This window comes from Metopolophium dirhodum, chromosome 8, assembly GCF_019925205.1.
Source record: "Metopolophium dirhodum isolate CAU chromosome 8, ASM1992520v1, whole genome shotgun sequence".
In the NCBI taxonomy this organism is placed as follows: Eukaryota; Metazoa; Arthropoda; class Insecta; order Hemiptera; family Aphididae; genus Metopolophium; species Metopolophium dirhodum.
The window spans coordinates 27419772-27437199 of record NC_083567.1 but is presented as its reverse complement, the minus strand read 5'-3'; the positions used below and the strand labels follow the sequence as shown (position 1 = coordinate 27437199).

At 27.9% G+C, this 17428-nt stretch overlaps 2 protein-coding genes and 1 long non-coding RNA gene across 3 annotated transcripts; all 3 read left to right on the top strand.

Moving 5' to 3' along the window:
* The first annotated feature begins 860 nt into the window (after positions 1–860).
* LOC132950890 (uncharacterized) lies at positions 861–3056 on the top strand. The gene is made up of 4 exons (XR_009665265.1): positions 861–1334; positions 2154–2258; positions 2330–2550; positions 2662–3056. It is a non-coding gene; the product is annotated as an uncharacterized LOC132950890 (long non-coding RNA).
* A 3868-nt stretch (positions 3057–6924) lies between these two features.
* LOC132951021 (uncharacterized) lies at positions 6925–10497 on the top strand. The gene is made up of 5 exons (XM_061022693.1): positions 6925–7479; positions 9348–9458; positions 9525–9727; positions 9936–9990; positions 10058–10497. Exons 2-5 carry the CDS (start codon positions 9391–9393, stop codon positions 10281–10283), a joined length of 552 nt encoding a protein of 183 aa, XP_060878676.1. The 5' UTR covers positions 6925–7479; positions 9348–9390; the 3' UTR covers positions 10284–10497.
* Positions 10139–16720, top strand: LOC132951022 (uncharacterized). Its single transcript, XM_061022695.1, has 5 exons — positions 10139–10279; positions 15770–15880; positions 15947–16149; positions 16359–16413; positions 16487–16720. Exons 2-5 carry the CDS (start codon positions 15813–15815, stop codon positions 16707–16709), a joined length of 549 nt encoding a protein of 182 aa, XP_060878678.1. The 5' UTR covers positions 10139–10279; positions 15770–15812; the 3' UTR covers positions 16710–16720.
* The last annotated feature ends 708 nt before the right edge of the window (positions 16721–17428 follow it).

Genomic DNA, 17428 nt, shown 5'->3' with positions numbered 1-17428 from the left:
TGTAGTAATTACAGAATGGTAATAACTAATAAATAATAACTATTAAGTCAACAAGGACATGTTGTGAGGTGCCTCTGTATTAATTATTTACCCTATACTTATCAAATCGCTGTATGTTCTTAATAAAATACAATTGGCTTAACGCCACACGATTATACTTGAAAATTACTTTAAATGTCTGCTTAACTTTGGTAACAATTTTTGAATTTAGCGTTGTTAAAAGAATAATCATAATAATCATTATACTAAAATATTAGTTTTTTGGTTTTTAAGAATAGGACGTATTTCACTGAAATAATTGATTCAGTTCTGTAAATAGTGAGTCTGTATTTGAATATTTTGAAATATTCTCTACAGTTGAAATAACGCTTTTTTTACCACTCTTATCTACTCTGGCAACTACCATGGCCATAAAACAATGCTTTATACTTAACAGTGCATACAGTGATGGCTGGATAATATTATATAGTTTCGTCCCGTCCCCAGAAATTAGTTTGTTCTGTGATTAGTGATTACATAATATTATGGCATTTTCGTTCAGGATTTTTTAGTACATACGAATTGCTACTTAACTTTATAGCAGGTACATTTATATCTATAGTTATAATTAAACTTTGAACGGTATTTGATATTTAAAGGTGGGTGCCATTTAAATTTGATACCTACTGTAGTGATTGTTTTGCTTTTGCGCCCATTCAAGGTTAAATTGGGTAGATTAGGTTTTTTTTGTAGTTGCTAATGTCGTCCTGCTGCTGGTTGGCAGTACTTAATACTATCAACCAGTTGCATCAGCTGTCACTGTCACGTACGGCGTACCCATATCGAGTATTTACTATTTAAGTAATAAGTATAATTTATATTACTCATATTATGACGCATATCGGATTATTGGAATAATAAGGCGTATAATATTATTGATTTTTATGACGTAATACGCATACATAGACTGTCTGTCTGCCTATTGGCGATTGAAAGTAATAAGCTGTAACAGGAACGCTGTGTATCATAATTCATATTTTATGTGTTATTTTTCCAGTTCCCTGTTACACTGTTGACTTTTTCCCTGTTGACTGCCCCCAACCCTATAGATTCACCCCCCGACGGCCAGAAAATTGATAAGCTTTCAATCGCCAATCGTTAGTGAGCACTGATATTATATTATACGTATCTTGTCTATGCAGCTGCTGTGAATCTTTTTCGGCTGTCGGTCTCAAGTATTCTACTATTCTACTGTTTGTGATTTTTGTGCACTTGTGAATACTTGTTGTAGCCGTCCTGAACCACGTCGTATACACTTTATGTCATTGAATCTATGATATTGTAAATATCGTCTGGTAATTATCGTTCTATCAACATAATTTCCCCTGATTAAATTGTTTATCCCGGGTAAAATATGGTGGTCAAAATTGACAGATTTATTGTGATTTAATGTGTTTTGATATACCTCAGGGGAAAGGGCAGTACTAGTAGTATCAATGCCATGGCCTTCGTATGTTCCCTGACTGCATTCTGTGTTTTTATGATATCTTCAATGACAGTTCTCGCTTGACTCACTTGTCGACATACTTAATACCATTGATTATAAGTACAATATACTATATTAGTATTTATAATCAATGGTAATACACAGTACTACTACATTTGCACGTCTGTGGTTTGTACGTCTGAGGTTAATTAGTTTTTCTATTGTATTAGTTTTATATACTTAATTTCTTACAGGCCCCAATGCGACAGCCCTGTATGCTGTCCCAACTGTTTTGTTTTATTGATCAACCATATTTTATTTTCCTATGGCCGACGAGCCTTTCTGGTTAATTATTATAGCTTTATTGTGCCAACCAGGCAATATATTTTAATGTCCAAAACTTACACTTGTTAACATAATATTCTATATTGTCTTCATTGGTGTATTTCCACTAGAAAAGTTATGAGACATATTTATTTTCCAAACAGGATATTATTATTTATTATCTCTCCTAACAATAATTAGTTTTATGATTTATGTTACTATTTTATGATCAACCACACAAAATATAATCAATTTCTTTGATTGATGTATATTTATGGGGCAAGGCACTTACTTCTTGTTGTTCAAATTATGTTCAAATTGTGTGGGAGAATCATATTATTAATTCTAAAATTTTACATTTTAGTTGACAAATCCAAAATACATCAATATTGTTTTTTAAAATGGCATCAAGAAGTTTTGATGATGAGAAGCCAACATCAGAGCCAACTGAGGATGAGCCTTCCAAAAAGTATTTATACCTACATATTATATTAATTTCAAACTATAATTAGAATAACGTTTAATGTTATATATTCGCAGAAAAAACAAATTATTAGTGGATAATAAAACTAAAAAAAGTCTTAAAAGAAAACACAGTCTAGAGTATCAAGAAATGCGTAATGAAAAAAAAATTAAGTTTTATAGGGAGATAATGAGGATGGTTGAACGAACTTATGCTGTCGTATACAGAACTTACGAGGATCACGTAAATAATAACGTTCCAGATACTACAAGTTAAATAAATAAAACCTGGATTTGAGGTAAATTATGACATTATTTATATCAACATGGTCAATTTATAATATATGGTATTGTTATATTTATCCCATTCTAGTAATCTAATTAATTTTATATTTTTATGTTACCTTTAGATTAAATTATGTACCTAATTCAAGAATACATAGATAAAAAAGTAAGAAATTATGTTACAAAATGTATGTTAGTTATTGTAACCCAATAGTGCAATTATTATATATCTTGAATCAATATTTCCATAATTTATTATATTCTGTATTTTACATTAATGTTTTTTTTTTTTTTTACATTACTAATCATAATATATTTTGACCAGGTGTTACAATAGTTACCAGTGTATTTTTTCTTTCATTATTATACTTACTTCTTGTACAATGGCTCAATAATAATGTACTTTCGGGTTATCTCAACTACTTTAGGTTACAAATAGGAACCAGCACCCTAAGTTTTACATTTTTATAAGAACATTTCACAAGACTTTGTAATGTAATGTAACCATGAAAACTTTTTTTGTAAGTTACAAGAAATTTTAGAATTAAAAAAAATATATATATATTTGAAGTAAATATAATTTATCTATAACCCGCTCATCAAAATAATAATATGCATATAAACCAAAACTGGTTGTTTCCGGTTGCAATAACATGGAAGCCTGCTACTAGCAATAATATTTTTATTTCTTAGCCTGAAGTTTAATTAGTCACTGCGAGTATATTGTTGATGACATAGTGCACACATGTTGTAAGTGACATTTTTGTAATTGTTCAGGAGAACAACAATTGTAATTTCATAAGAAAACCATGGAAATAACTCATTTTTCCAAAATGTTGCACTTACAACATGTGTGCACTATGCCATGGAATAATCTATACTTTCTGATAATTTAAAAATGTAATTAAATTTATTAAGCAATTAAATTAATAATAATAATTTATGAGGAAAATAACATGCATGATGAGATAAAGCTCAGACTGATGATGGCTAACAAAAACTATTATGCAATGAAAGAGATGTTTATGTCGAAGTTACTATCGCGACAAACAAAGGAAAGGTTATACATAACCTATTTGCATTCCATAGTGACGTACGCATGTGAGAGTAAAAAATTGTGTCTGTGTACACGATTAGTGGTCGAAATAATGCTTTGATTTTCAACTTCAGTATCTTGTTCAATAGAAAAGTGAATCTAGTTGATACGTTTAGGAGGTCAAAATTTAAAATTCTCAATAGCTTTCAAAAGTGCCTGGAAAAAAATAAAAATTAAGGAAACACGGGAATTTTTACGCAAAATCGGTTTTTGCTTTTGGTGTTACTTTAAAACAAATGATCGTAAATACATGACATTTTCACTGAATGTTTAAATTAGCCTTTTCTATACATAAAATTTTTTTTAAACATTTTGACTCTTTTTGAGCTGTTTACGGGCATTGTTAGTTTTCAATTATTTTGGTTTTTTTTTCTATAATTGTCAATATAATTTTATTAGTTGGGTAAAAAAGCGTGAAAATTTAATACAAGGCTCCTGATATAATGTTACAATTGCAGTTGAAAAATATTAAAAATACATAGGCAAAATTTGACTGTAGATACTTGAAAATTTCACTGAATGTTTATATTAGCATTTTCTATACACCATACAATTTTGAAAATATTTTGACTCTTTTTGAGCTGTTTACGGACATTGTCTGTTTTCAATTTTTTTAGTTTTTTTTTATATAAATATCAATAAAATTTTATTTGTTGTGTAGTTAACTAACTGAGTGGACTGTAGTTAACTAACCATATATCACTCGCAAGGTAATCATTACTTATAGGTAAATACAGGCCCCCGACATAAAATTATGGGATGCTGTACTAAATGTTTTTGCGGACCCTATACAGAACTTTCAATAACAAAATACAACCCATTGCAGACTATAAAATGATAATAAAAATTAACTTGTTCATTTATTTTTAATTAAATTGTTAAATGAGAATTGAAAATTGGTAAGATACGATAAAGATGTATAGTTATAATAAATACCTACATAATTAAAAAAAACAGCTTAATTATTTTTCAAGTACATATTAGCAAGATTAGTACTTTTTATCACAATCCTACAATTATTCATCTATTATAATATATTAAAATACTATTATACCTATTGGCATAAAGAATATATATTTTCCAACCATTAGGTTAGTTCATAGTAGTCTAATTGATAAATACATAAATACAAATATTATATTATATTATATTATATATAATTGTACAATATATTATATATTAATTGTAAAAGCTTATATTTTTAGCAATCAGTCTGATTTAAATGGAATTTTGCGCCAGCAATACAATTTTTTAATGGTTTTTCAACATCAATATTGTGTTGCAATTTAAAAACTTTCCAATTTTATTTATTGACTGACACATTCAAATATAAAATTATAAAATTAAAATGGAAAATATATTTGGTTATTTCATAGTATCTTAGGATAAAAATTTAAAATAAAGGTTGAGAAAAAACTGAAAATTAAAGAATATGTTATCATCTTAATTTTTTTGTCCTTTGTAACTAAAATCTTTTAGTAAATCATCAGTGAAAAGAAATCTCAACATTATTTAGATATTTGTTTATATTAAAAAATATAATGGAAATACGCTGAAATAATTAATTTTAATATAATATGTAGGTGCTTACTAAACTAAATTGATTACAATAGAGAATTTTACACCTTACACGACTGTCACAAAGTTAACTCAAGTCTAAAATCAATGATAAATTAGAGTGCCAATCAGTTGTTTTTAGGATTAGTATTAATTTTAGATTTATATGGGATTATGATTTTAATTATTATTATTATTATTGTACATACACCAATTGAACAATATTATATTCTTTAATCCTTTTCCTTCATGAAACACACACCATTTTCATGTATATCCTCGCATGCATTTAAGCAATAACATATACTCCAACTATTAGTTATTAATTACAAATTTATCATTGTGACAATAATTAATTCTTATTTCTTAGTAGACAAAAATTAAGCATCAAACAACACTCATTATTTGAAAAAGTATTGACTTTTTTCAAAATTGTAGATTTACACTTTTCTTGAATTGTATATTTTTTTTATATTTTTCACCCTTATATTTATTAGGTAAACCTCTGTCAACTTTTGATTTTCAAATGGTAACTTATACTTATAATTTCATAAGCTAATAAGGCTATTTTTTTATGAATTATCACGTTCAAATTTTCATTTTTCTTTAATCCGTTGATGAGATATTGTTCCTCAAAGTTTGGTGGGTTTAGGAGGCAGTTATTGTGTGTAGCACTTAATATAAATCGAACGTGGTTCAAACTTGTAAACTTTCCTGATATCTCCAAGAACAATTTAAAATTTTCTCAAAATCGGTTGAGTAGTTCTTGAGTACCCATATAATAATTACAAATATACATTCAACTCTCATATTTATTTTAAGATATAATTTCTTTATTCGAAACGATAATGTGACAATTTGGTGTATGTTTTTACCTCATCTGCCATAATAAAGATTACCTGATTAGTATATGATTACCTATATACTAAAATATCTTAAGGAGGGCTGAAGATGGCTCAAGGAGGGCTAAGCCAAATGGTTCGTGGGGACTGAACATATACTATTTTTAAATACTTACATGAAAATTATTTCTGTAATATATTTTTTTTAGTGGATAAGGATAACTAAAAATTGAAATAACTATTTTAAATTAATGGCAATAATATAGGTAAAATATGTCTTTAATAATTCAATAGTAACAATAATAGTAAAATAATAATTAAAATGTTTTCATTTAAATTGTACATTTACCTCTTACTTGTACCAAATACCTACAGTTTTATTTACATAGGTATACCTAAAATGTTAATGAGTAATGAGCGTGTGTAATTAACACATCATTTTTATAATATACATTCTTGCATTAAATTTCCAGTAGATTTATCATTTATCCACATTTAAAATACAGTGTCCCATAAAGTGCTCAACTTTTAAATCTTCCTCCATTTTTTTAATATTTTGTTGTTATAATTTCTTATCAACGACCACTTATTAAATCGGAGTAATTGTAAATACTAGAAATATTAAGAACAGGGCTGCCAACAAAATTTAAAAAAAAATGACGACAGATTTAAAAATTGCGCTCTACACACCCCATACTAATGGACCGCGCTTAGAGAGAGAGGTCAGGAGTACGATATAGAGTAAAGGAGAAAAGAGAACGTGGGGGAATATCGTATTAGTTTCATACGTCAATGATTACCCTCTTTATGCTCTTTCTCTCTTTTCTTTCTTCTTTCTTACTCTTATATGATTTCCGTACATTGATGGCATGGCGGAGTGGAATGCGCTATCTATTAGTTCATAGGTCTATAACGAACTAGTTCACATAAGTGAACGATTATAATATAGTTCCATCTCTAATTAAAAACGGCTTAGACGCTTTGTAAGTAGAACATTCAAAGTGGATCTTTGGATTTCAGTTACATTATTATATACCTACATTAAATTTAATTATTTATTAATATGTGTAGATCCAATAAAAATAAAATTGGACCAATGAGAAACGGCGGAATATTGACGCCACAGCACAGCTACGTGACCGGGTAGACGGCGCCGCCAGGGTGGCAGAGGGTTAAAAAACTGACTCATGCTTGCTCACCAACCTATTCAATTTATGGTGGGAACTGATAATATAATATGACGTGCCAATGCTATACGTTTTAAATTTTTACTGATAGCCATCACTTTGTCCGTATTACCACAGCACAGTCGTCTCCGTGTTTTTTTTTTATGATGTTTGTATACCTACCAGGTACAACCGTCCTTAACTAAAGTCCAGTCAAATATTGTGAATATCGCCTGATAATAATTGTTGTTATCGTTCTTGCAATATAAATCATAAATAGAGGTAAGAATTGACAACCATATTGTTTGTGATCCAACGTGTGTTATGGACGTATTGGTGTATCTCTTATTATAGGAGCTGTTTCAGCAATGCCTGGTTAAATTATTTTTACATATTATGTTGCTGTGACAACAAGGCTATATTATATTATTTTGTTTGTGTACTATAATATACCTAGTACCTACTTATAAATAATGTATTCATTGATCTGAGCACACGGTAGTGCGCCGGGCGCCGGCCATGTTCAGCAATACACATGAGTCTAGGGCTCGGAACTTGTTGCGTTTGCATGTTTTTACTGGGCTATTTAATTTATTCCAAAGTGAGCTTGAAATTATTTTCGCGACACTATGAAAAACATATTATTAAAAGTTAATAGTGCATATGTTTGAGTATTTAGTGATATTGTAAATTTTAGCAAATATTTTTTAATTTTACTATTTTTTATAGCATATCTATATTATGATTAATTGTAAATTGATATTACAATTTAAAAATGTTGCAATAAAAAGATTAATATATTTATTTTGAGCGTATTCATTAGGTAATATTGTATCATGATTCTCAATGTTGTTAAAATGCACTCAACCACCCCATGCAAATTTTTCGATTTTTTTTGGAACTCACCTACTCATTTTAACAATTTAAAAACAATGGTGCAATCTGAATTTGTCGGTCGAACCTAGTTTGGAGGTATGACCTTTGAAAAAAGGCAGTTTTGCGTTTTTTACGCATGAGCACAACGCTACGTTTATCATGTCTTTTTATCGTTGTCCGAACGCAGCGCAGAGAGCGAGTGGCAACGCTAGCACATATGTGCTTTTTAACGACTTTGATTCCGAGGCTACCCCAAGGTGGTTGTACACAGCAAATCGGGGGATATTTTCGATTTTTTTCCGAGCGCAACGCTGATTGTGCAAGACTAACTGATTGTGCAAATTGTGCATTTCACCATCATTCTTAAGTCGTTAAAATACGTATAAAAAAAATTTGAAATTTACTATAGACGCTGCGCACGGCATTAAAGTAGTGTAGCGCGCATGCGTTTAAACGTAATAACGCAAACCATTATTTTAGAAGTTATAGCCAATAACTTCTAAAATAATGGTTTCTGATAAATTCTGATTGCACCATTGTTCTTAAATAGTTAATATAAGTAAGTTCCAAAAGAAAAAATGGAAAAATTTGCACGGGGTGGTAAAGTGCATTTGTTCCTAGGTATATTTAACATAATATGGTAACATTTTAAAAGAAAAGCACTGAGAGCAAAAGTTGTGATTTTTCCTATGCCGAACAGCTGATTGTTGATGGTTAACTATGTACTCTAAGTTACTCTGGACAGTGGACACCTCAGACTAAGATATTATAATATCTTAATTCTTAATCCGTGGTGGACACCAATAATTATAATTATACATGGTGTTGAGTACTGTATAATATTTTAAATCAATATTAAATAAATCATGATGGCCAGTTCCCACTATAATCATTAATATAATAGTCATTTGTGAAACATATATATATTTATTTGTTTTCCAAACATGTCATTGTTTATTTGCCAAACAGGCTATTATTATTTGTTTTGGTTTATATGGTGGAAATAAATTATTTTATTATTATCTCTAAAAAATCCCAGTGTCATAATAATAAAAATAAATAAAGACATAAATATAAATACAATGATTGTTTTAACATTTAATGATATTAAATACATTTCAACTACACTCGATACAGTATTTTAAAACAAGCTTTTTCATTAATAAATGTATGTCTAAGGTGTATTGTGCTTACTCCTTGTGAATTTGTTCATACTGTGTGGGAGTAGGAACTAGGAGTATAAAAATTATTAATTCTATAATTTTACATTTTAGTTGACAAACAAGCTATACTGAAACAATAATATATAATATTAATATGGGATTAAAATGTTGTGTGGATTCGTGTCAGATAGAAGCTAATTCTTGGAATATTCAATTATACTCGTAAGTTATACAAAAATATATCAATATTTTGAATTGGAAACATAATTGATGTATTTGAAATTTTAGATTTCCATTTAATTCCTCCCTTTACAATAAATGGGTAGCTGCGATAAAAAAATATGATCAAATTGAATATTGTAGAAATCTTCGCATATGTTCGAGGCATTTCAAACTACAAGATCGAGAGAAAAGTTTATTTGGCTATTCTAAACTGAAATTAGGAGCTATTCCTTCAGTATTTGTCCATGGTAAACGGTCAATATTTAAAGGTAAGCATTACTTCTAAATAAATACAATTATCAATTTGTTTTGCCAATGGTATAACAATAATTCTAAATTCTTAATTTTTAAATATCCATTAAATTAACTAGACTTCTATTTTAAACTAAATATGTACTAATACAAATAATTACTAATAATTTACAATTTATGAATTCAATAAAACTTACAAAATGATATAATAACTTATTTTTGCAGATGTTGAAAACATTAAGAACTACCGACTATCAGCTGAAGAAATAATTTCCAAAAAGTATTTATATTGATATATACTAAATTCAAGCTATGTTTAGAATAATGTTTTATATTATATTTTACAGAACACTCGAACTATTAGTGCATCATGGTGTTTTCACTGATGAAGATCTTGAAGCACGCCTCGAAAGAGAAAAGTATTGGAATACATATCTACATGGTTACTATGAAAATGAAAAGCGGCTTTTTGAACAACATTTGAATTATTTCAAAAGATTATATGAGGATTCTCAAAATAGTATCATTCCAGATCTATTTTCAATTCAATTAAAACTACTAAAATTAAAGTAAATGATGAAATGATTAAATTATTTAAGTAATATAATTACATACATTTGGTACTATTAGGTAACAATAACTATCATACAGTAATATTAATTATTAGGTATTGTTATATTTATTGATATTATATTTCATCTTATCAACTTCATTAAACATTTATTTTATTATTCTTTGATTTTATCTGTATATCATACAACTTAAGAACAGATGGAATAAATGACAAAGTCAGAAATTAATTTACAAAATTAATATTTGTGTATGTTAGCTATTGTTTACCCAATAGTCACAAATGTTTGTAATTATACTTTTTAAATCGTTATTAAATTAATTTTATTAATTACATTTTTATTAGTTTTATGTAATTTTTTATATTCTGTAATTTACTAATTTTTTGTAATATTATACCTTACTTGTACAATTTGGTTTTTATTATTACTATTTTTAATTAATAATAATTAATTTATCACAAGGTGTTACAGTAATTGTTGATTTATTTTTAGTCTTTATCTTGGATTCACGTTAGCCCTGGCAATAACAGGTTATACGGGCATACAGCTAATGTATAGGTATATAAAAATGAATGTTTCTTTTGTTTGTCCTCTTTAAACTCAATAATTATTGGACCATTTTCAATAAAAACTATATCGAAAGATTCCTTGAGACCAAGGTTGAGCATTAACGAGTTAAATAGTTAAAGTTAAGTTAAAAAGTTAATTTTATTTTAACTAGTTACTTTTGGCTTTTTATTAACTTAACTGTCAACTTACTAAATTTCTTTCTTAATTAACGTGAAATTAACGAGTTAATTTTTCATTTTAAGAAGGAAGTTAAGTTAGTTTATTTTGTTTTTAATTTTATAATATTTCACTTTTTCAGTCTATTTCGTTTTCATGTCAAAAAATATGTATCTTAAATTCTTTAAAGTTAAAAATTGATATCATTCGAATCTAACTTATATGGAAATACTGTATGAAGTATTAACACTATATCCTATAATTTAGTTTTGGGTTGGAAAAAAATTAAGTATATTGTGCACAGTGCATATTAACTTAACTTACCTGAGTTAAAAAATATATTAGAATCATATTTTAAACTTTTAAGAACCTAATAATTCGCTCTTTGGTGATTGCCAACAATAGTTTGATTTGTGAAAGCCAATTTTACAATATATATACATTTTGTAGTTCGGAGGAAAATATATTTTATCTGTAATATAGCAATCTATGAAAGTCGTAACACTAGGAGGATAACCAAGCCATGAAACTTGAATTAGAACCGGTGTTAAAGTGAATATTTCAATTTGTGCATCATTTGTCTAATAACACTCATGTCAACCGGTATATGGATTCCATTATTATTTATAACTTAAGCCAAAGCTGAGCAAGTTAGTCACTTGTTTTAACTAGTTTAATGATATGATCACACACCATTCTAATAAATAAGCTAGAGCCCTACAAAACCAAAGGGTAAAATAACACGTGACAAAATCCATCAAAATCTTGAAAATGTGCAAATTATTTTTCAGTATAAAATTCATAAAAAAAATTATTTTCATATCTAACTTTTGATAATTTAAAATCAGATTTCTCATTAGTTTTTCTACCTTTTTAACAAAAAAAAAGTTTACTGGAAAGGTAAGCAATTTAAAGCCATAGAGTATTTTTAATTGGTTATTTGTACAAGTATAATGGGCTGAACACAGTCTCCGACCACTGGTCAGAATCGTTTTGCGTATACAATGATTTATCATTGAATTCTATTTCTTTTTGAATTTGCCATTTGTACCAAATATTACTAGAATGAAAATATATCTTTCACAAAAATAAGGTTTTATCAACCAACAATAAAATTAAATATAATATGCTGACAGTTTGATATTAACACAGTTAGGCGATAAGTCTTATATCTGAGGGGTGGGGAAGATTATCACCCTTAAATATACCTATGGATTATATATCATATACTAAAAATGTTGTATAATTATTGGTTATCTAATGCACTAAAAATTATCGTTAAACAATCAGTGCCGCAACTAGGTTTTGTTGGACCCTGATGCGAAAAATGTTATGGGACCTGTGTCAGTAGCGGATCTAGAGGAGGGGCAAAGGAGGCATTTTTCCTTTGTTTTACACTGTATTTAGCCAATTTTAGTACTTTTGTAAAATGTTTATTTTTCACTCAAACATACGATTCTAATTCCAACAATACGTCGCAATAATTACCTCGATTTTCATTCTGACAAAATATTCTTTTTTTCAACAACATGTACGAGGGATTGATCGAGGTACATTTTTAAAATTGTATTTAGTTGATTAAATATTTAAGTTGGAAATTCTGTATTTTTTACAATTTTTATTACAAAAATGTGGCTCGATTGTTCTCTGGTATACCTATTACGGACAATCCCAATATTTTTTTATTTTTTTTTTATTTTTTAATGAAATCAACAATCTATACCACTTGGCACAATAAGAAGATGTGAAACAGATTTTAAACAAATTATTAAAAAAAAAAATACAAGTATCCTTAATAACATTTATACATACATAGCGTGACAATTTTGAGAAAAGCAGCCACCCATTAGTAACACTTTCATTTGCTATTTTTTATATTTTCAGTTATTTTCTTTTTTTTTTTTTTTAAATTTTTTTTTTTAAATTTTTAATTAATATTAATTAAAGTTAAAATTGGGTGCCAATAGATCACGACACCATTTCCGTTTTAACCGTCTCGGAGGGTCGCCAGGGATTGTAGAATTAGCAAGATTTCTGACAAGAGGATTGGGATGAGTTAAAGCGCGGAGATTGAAACGTTTATAGTTATACGTTATAAATTTTTAACTTCTTCTGAAACTGAAGGCATTTTAAGGTCTGTATGAATAGTGTAGTTAGAGACATAGGGAGGGGCATTTAATATTTTGCAAAGTGCAATGTTTTGAAATGTTTGGATTTTGTTAATGTTGGTTTTTTTGCGCTTCCCCAAAGCTGTAGGCCATATGTCCAAGCAGGCTTTAATAGTGATTTATAGATAGGTAATTTGGTATTGATGTGAGTATATTTATTATTGTTGATGAGGTTTTTAAGAAGGCGTAGGCGTAGGTTTAGATTAATTTTTTTGGACTTAATATGTTGAGCCCAGGTCAGCCTTTTATCAAGGGTTAAGCTTTTTAGAATGAAAATCGTGATAATTGTCGACACGTACCGTTGGAATTAGAAACAGTTGTTTTTGCAAAAAAAATATATATTGGAGATAAAGATGGGCCCCAAAACCAATGGGCCCCGGGACCAAATACCTACAGTTTTATTTACATTATACCTAATGTAGTTATAAATGTTAATGAGTAATGAGCGTGTGTTATTAACACATCAATAAGTAATAGGTAATATGCATTCTAGCATTAAATTTCCAGTAGATTTATCAATTATCAACATTTAAAATACTAGGTACTAACTAGTTCACTTATGTGAACGATTAAATAGTCCCATCTCTAATTAAAAACGGCTTAGGCGCTTAGTGCATAAAAACTTCAAAGGAGATCTTTGGATTTCAGTTACTTTATTATGTACCTAGGTACATTTAAAAAAAAAAGTTATTTATTAATATGAGTAGATATAATAAAAATGAATATATTATATATGATAAATTCATGTAATGTAAATTAATATAATATAATATAAATGTTGTCGTTCGTTTCGAAATTGGGTCAATTAGAAAGGCGAAATATTGACGCCACAGCACAGCTACGTGGCCGGGTAGACGGCGCCGACAGGGTGGTAGAGGGTGTGAAATCTTAAAAACTGGTTTATACTTATACTCACTTACCTATTTAATTTGTTATGGTGGGAACTAGGAATACATGACGTGTATAAATGCTATAAGGTTTAAATTTTTACTGGAAGCCATCACTTTGTCAGTATCATCACGTCGTCTCCGTGTTTTTTTCCAGAGGCCGGGGTTAACAAATTTGTTAGATTAAATCAGTTAGTGATTTTTGTGTACCTGTTGCAACCGTCCTAAACCACAGTCCAGTCAAATATTGTGAATATTGCCTGACAATAATTATTATCGTTCTTGCAATTTATGATTTGACCTCATTACATTGTTTATCTCCGTTAAATAGAGGTAAGAATTGACAACCATCTTGTTTGTCATCCAACGTGTGTTTTGGACGTTTTGGTGTATCATCTATCAGTGCCGTAACCAGGGGTGGGCACTGGGGGGACGTTTTTTTCGGCTTGTTTCATGTTATATCATAATATAAATCATAATATTTTTCCAAGATGCAAGTATAAAAGACATGAGTATAGTTAAAAAAAAAATTCGCTTCCTACAAAACACAGCCAAAAATCAGAGAAATTCTTATATTTTTCGAAATTAAAATTGGAATTATTTTTTTTCCCCCTTATTGATCTAAATACACAAAAAATGATTAACTTTCAACAGCCCTAGAATATAGTCTTGTATTCTTGTTAGTAAATTTTAATAATATTCGAACAAAAAATGGAATGTTTTGTTTACAACATATTTTGATATAATGATAATATATTAATGGTTTACAATAACATTAAAACATTGTTATATTAAATGTAGGTACCATTGTTGTTAACATAAATATAAAGTCATAAAAAGAGTAGATACACTTTATGAACAAAGGGGTCATAATTAGATATTCTAGCATTAGTATTTTATAAGTGCATTAAGTTCCGAGCCCTACCCATAACGAAATATCCTTAGACTAATTATACTTTATTTTTTCTATGAACAGTATCTTCACAAAAACAGCTTCAGCCACTGTATTTAATCAATGATGTATAATATTGTATATTTTCTTGATACATTTCATAATGATTAATGACGTCATATAACAGATCATGACTAAATAAATAAATTTATTTAGTCATGCAACAAATTATATAAAATCTGTGGTCATACACTGAGAAGTGAGAGCAAAAGTTGTGATTTTTCCTATGCCCAACAGCTGATTGTTGATGATAAATTTTGTATTTACTCATAGTCAGTATGGACAGTGGACACCTCAGACTAAGATATTATAATATATCTTAATATTCTTAAACCATGGTGGACACTAATAATTATAATTATACAAGGTGTTGAGTACTGTATAATATCTTATATCAATATTTAATAAATCATGATGGCCATTGTTTATTTTAAAAACAGGCTATTAAAATTTGTTTTGATTTATCAGGTGGAAATATGTTAATTTATTATTATCTCTAAAAAATCACAGTGTAATAATAACAATAATAATAAAAATAAATAAAAACATAAATATAAATACAATGATTGTTTTAACATTTAATGATATTAAATACATTTCAACTACACTCGATACAGTATTTTAAAACAAGCTTATTCATTAATAAATGTATGTCTATGGTGCATTGTGCTAACTCCTTGTGAATTTGTTCATACTGTGTGGGAGTAGGAACTGGGAGTATAAAAATTATTAATTCTATAATTTTACATTTTAGTTGACAAACAAGCTATACTGAAACAATAATATATTATATTAATATGGGATTAAAATGTTGTGTGGATTCGTGTCAGATAGAAGCTAATTCTTGGAATATTCAACTATACTCGTAAGTTATACAAAAATATATCAATATTTTGAATTGGAAACATAATTGATATATTTGAAATTTTAGATTTCCATTGAATTCCCCCCTTTACAATAAATGGGTAGCTGCGATAAAAAAATATGATCAAATTGAATATTGTAGAAATCTTCGCGTATGTTCGAGGCATTTCAAACTACAAGATCGAGAGAAAGGTTTATTTGGCTATTCTAAACTGAAATTAGGAGCTATTCCTTCAGTATTTGTCCATGGTCAACGGTCAATATTTAAAGGTAAGCATTACTTCTAAATAAATACAATTATCAATTTGTTTTGCCGATGGTATAACAATTATTCTAAATTCTTAATTTTTAGATATCCATTAAATTAACTAGAATACTATTTTAAACTAAATATGTACTAATACAAATAATTACTTATAATTTACATTTTTATGAATTCAATAAAACTTACAAAATGATATAATAACTTATTTTTTCAGATGTTGAAAACATTAAGAACTACCGACTATCAGCTGAAGAAATAATTTCCAAAAAGTATTTATATTGATATATACTAAATTCAAGCTAGAACTATGTTTAGAATAATGTTTTATATTATATTTTATAGAACACTCGAACTATTAGTGCATCATGGTGTTTTCACTGATGAAGATCTTGAAGCACGTCTCGAAAGAGAAAAGTATTGGAATACATATCTACATGGTTATTATGAAAATGAAAAGCGGCTATCTGAACACAATTTTAATTATGTTAATAGATTATATGAGGGATGTCAAAGTTGTATTCTAGAATTATTTTCAATTCAACTAAAACTACTAAAATTAAAGTAAATGATGAAATGATTAAATTATTTAAGAAATATAATTACATACATTTGGTAATATTAGGTAACAATAACTAACATCCAGTAATATTAATTGTTAGGTATTGTTATATTTATTGATATTTTATTTCATCTTATCAACTACATTAATCAGTTTTTTTATTATTCTTTGATTTTATCTGTATATCATACAACTCAAGTGCAAATGGAATAAATGACAAAGTCAGAAATTAATTTACAAAATTAATACTTGTGTATGTTAGCTATTGTTTACCCCCCAATAGTCACAAATGTTTGTAATTATACTTCTTAAATCGTTATTAAATTAATTTTATTAATTACATTTTTATTAATTGTATGTAATTTGTTATATTCTGTAATTTACTATTTTTTTGTAATATTATACCTTACTTGTACAATTTGGTTATTATTATTACTATTTTTAATTAATAATAATTCATTTTTCACAAGGTTTTACAGTAATTATTGATTTGTTTTTAGTCTATATCTCGGATTCATGTTAGCCCTGTCAATAACGGGTTGTACATGCATACAGCTAGTGTATAGGTATATAAAATGAACGTTTATTTTGTTAGTCCTCTTTAAACTCAATAATTACTGGACTATTTTTAATAAAAACTATATCGAAAGATTTTTTGAGACTGTGGTCTCAAAGCTTATTTTTTCAACTCACATAGATAAACTTGTTTCTGATTCGTAGATAAT

Excerpts from the sequence above, each read along its gene's own strand:
- LOC132951021 (XM_061022693.1), top strand. The coding sequence starts at position 9,391 with ATGGGATTAAAATGTTGTGTGGATTCGTGTCAGATAGAAGCTAATTCT. Across the intron at positions 9,459-9,524 it reads TGGAATATTCAATTATACTC|ATTTCCATTTAATTCCTCCC; the intron begins GTAAGTTATACA and ends TTGAAATTTTAG. Across the intron at positions 9,991-10,057 it reads GAAGAAATAATTTCCAAAAA|AACACTCGAACTATTAGTGC; the intron begins GTATTTATATTG and ends TATATTTTACAG.
- LOC132951022 (XM_061022695.1), top strand. The coding sequence starts at position 15,813 with ATGGGATTAAAATGTTGTGTGGATTCGTGTCAGATAGAAGCTAATTCT. Across the intron at positions 16,150-16,358 it reads TCAACGGTCAATATTTAAAG|ATGTTGAAAACATTAAGAAC; the intron begins GTAAGCATTACT and ends TTATTTTTTCAG. Across the intron at positions 16,414-16,486 it reads GAAGAAATAATTTCCAAAAA|AACACTCGAACTATTAGTGC; the intron begins GTATTTATATTG and ends TATATTTTATAG.